The 2,610-nt window shown below is 53.7% G+C and overlaps 1 protein-coding gene across 1 annotated transcript in view; it reads left to right on the forward strand.

Annotated features, from left to right (window-relative positions):
• Positions 1 to 2,610, forward strand: part of Lrrc20 (leucine rich repeat containing 20) — a 109,018-nt gene that overhangs the window by 72,938 nt on the left and 33,470 nt on the right. The window contains exon 4 of the mRNA XM_021205145.2: positions 1,263 to 1,430. Coding sequence (XP_021060804.1) covers positions 1,263 to 1,430 — 168 coding nt within the window. The remainder of the gene's footprint in view (positions 1 to 1,262; positions 1,431 to 2,610) is intronic.

The raw sequence follows: 2,610 nt of genomic DNA on the forward strand, positions 1-2,610 counted from the left end.
AAAAAAAAAAAAAAAAAAAAAAAGAAGTAAAAGGCAGGAAAAAAATCTCAAGTGTTGTGTGGAGTAGCAGGGGAGTTCTTGAAAGCAGCTGACAGGGGGAGCTTGCTTCTTTCTTTCTTTTTGTTGTTGTTGTTGTTGACAGGGGGAGCTTGCTTCTTTCTTTCTTTTTGTTGTTGTTGTTGATGATGATGATGATGATGATGATGATGGTGGTGGTGATTGTTGGGTCTCTCTAGGCAGTTCTGACTGTCCTGGAACTCACTCTGTAGACCAGGCTGTCCTTGAACTCACAGAGATCCAATGGCCTCTGCCTCTGGAGTGTTGGGATTAAAGGTGTGTGCCATCATGCCTGGCCCAGGAGACTTCCATGAAGCTTTTCAGCATCAGCCTCTGCCCTGGTCCATCTCTCAGCCTCTGCCCTGCTCCATCTCTCTCAGCCTCTGGCCTCCTCCATCTCTCTCAGCCTCTGCCCTGCTCCATCTCTCTCAGCCTCTGCCCTGCTCCATCTCTCTCAGCCTCTGGCCTCCTCCATCTCTCTCAGCCTCTGCTCTGCTCCATCTCTCTCAGCCTCTGCCCTGCTCCATCTCTCTCAGCCTCTGGCCTCCTCCATCTCTCTCAGCCTCTGGCCTCCTCCATCTCTCTCAGCCTCTGCCCTGCTCCATCTCTCTCAGTCTCTGGCCTCCTCCATCTCTCTCAGCTTCTGGCCTCCTCCATCTCTCTCAGCCTCTGCCCTGCTCTATCTCTCTCAGCCTCTGGCCTCTTCCATCTCTCTCAGCCTCTGGTTTCCTCCATCTCTCAGTGTTGTCTGGGCCTCCTCAGGAGGGTCCCTCACACAGGCCCTTCTCCCCCCCAGAGAAAGAACCTGTTCACATCTAGTTGGTAGTAGCTATATGGGAAATAAGGACACATGACAGAACCAGGCTTCCGCCAGCAGCCCTCGTGACACTTGGGCATATCCTGACACATTCCCAAGGCTTGTCTGAGGGAGCCATCTCGCTTGTATCTTTGGGCCCCAGCTTCTGTCAGGAGACCCTCTTACACGGCCAAAGTGGGGTACCTCTGCTGGAATAATGGCAGAAGAGGCCCTGGGCTGTGGTGGGTGCAGTCAGACCAGGAGGCATCCTCTTGGAGCCTTCCTGTAAGGTGGGGTCTTTCTCAGTGTCCTCCTGGCCAGGGTACCAGGAAAAGGCCTGGTGGCCTCTGGTGGCCTCTGGGCAGGCCTCCCTTCCCTCCTAACTGTCCCTTCTTCAATCCTGTGGCAGAGCTACGCCTGGAGGGCAACTACCTCTATAGACTCCCCAACGAGGTCAGCAGCCTGCAGCACCTCAGGGCCATCGACCTGTCCCGGAACCAGTTTCAAGACTTCCCAGAGCAGCTGACCACCTTGCCTGCACTGGAGAATATCAATCTGGAGGAGAACGAGATAGTGGGTGAGTGTGCGTGACTGTTGCTTCCCCCCCCCCACAGCCCCCCCCCACACACACACCAAGGCTCTGAAGAGTGTAGACCGCTGGAGTTTATTTCTTGTGTGTGTGGGCACAAGGGAGGTTCAAGTTTGTTGGGCCAAGACACGTGAGCAGGCAGGGGCCTGGGTAGATAACCACTGAACAGCCCTGCCCCCCTGCCAGGTGCTAGCCTTCCATCAACAGCCTGGGTTCGAGTCTTCTATCTTCACAGTAAGTAACTTCCCAGTGCTGAGCAGGTCCCACAAGCTAGGCATGCTCACATCAGTCGCTCAGGGCCCCCACCAGGAGGAAGCATCCTGACTGGTACCTCCTGTGAACAGCCTGGGGGGGGATGGGGGGGTAGGCTGGACTCTGCCAGGGTTTGGAGTGTGCTTTTCCCCTTCTCACCTCTGTCACACTAGAGCCTCACAGAATGGAGAGTCCTCTCCAGCTCGGAGCCTGATGTCCCCAGAGAGGTCAGGAGCTCCCTGGTGTCCGTATCCTCATCGCCTTGGCTCTTAGCTTTCGAGTCCCCGCCTCAGCCTCTCATAATGCCAGCCGTGTTACCTCTGATCCCTCCAGCTCTGCTTTTATTTTTCCCTTAGTGTTTTTGATGGCCCTTTATGCCACTTGATTCAAGGCTTTTGAGTAGGTTTGGGCTGCAGCTGGGGAGTGCCTTGTGCTCAGTGCTTGCCTGATGTGGTAGTGAGTACCTGAATGCTCAGGATGCTGTGCAAGACTCCTGACCTGGACAGGGTAAGGAGACGTGAGATCACCTTGACCTTTTCAGTTCTAGGTCTATTGTGTTGTTAGTTACTGTTAATTTTTAAATTATATTTATTTGGTGTGTGCGTGCGTGCGCACGCGCATCTGAGTGCATACCGGTTACATTACAGAGCATATGTGGAGGTCACAGGGCTGCTTGTGGGAATTCTTCAGTCCTCTCCTTCCATGCGCATATTGGGGATTGACCCCAGGTCATCTGGTTGACAGCAAGTGCCTTTACTGCCTGAACCATCTCACTGGCCTCAGGATCTGTTCTTTGAGCGATGAGTTCAGTGAGCTTCAGAGCATTATAAAGGGCATCAGGTTGCATGGAGAGACTGCAGAAAATAAATGCCTGATTATGAACTTCAGCCCTGTGTCTATAGTGAGCCCCCCACCC

Source organism: Mus pahari, chromosome 9 (assembly GCF_900095145.1).
Source record: "Mus pahari chromosome 9, PAHARI_EIJ_v1.1, whole genome shotgun sequence".
Taxonomy (NCBI): domain Eukaryota; kingdom Metazoa; phylum Chordata; class Mammalia; order Rodentia; family Muridae; genus Mus; species Mus pahari.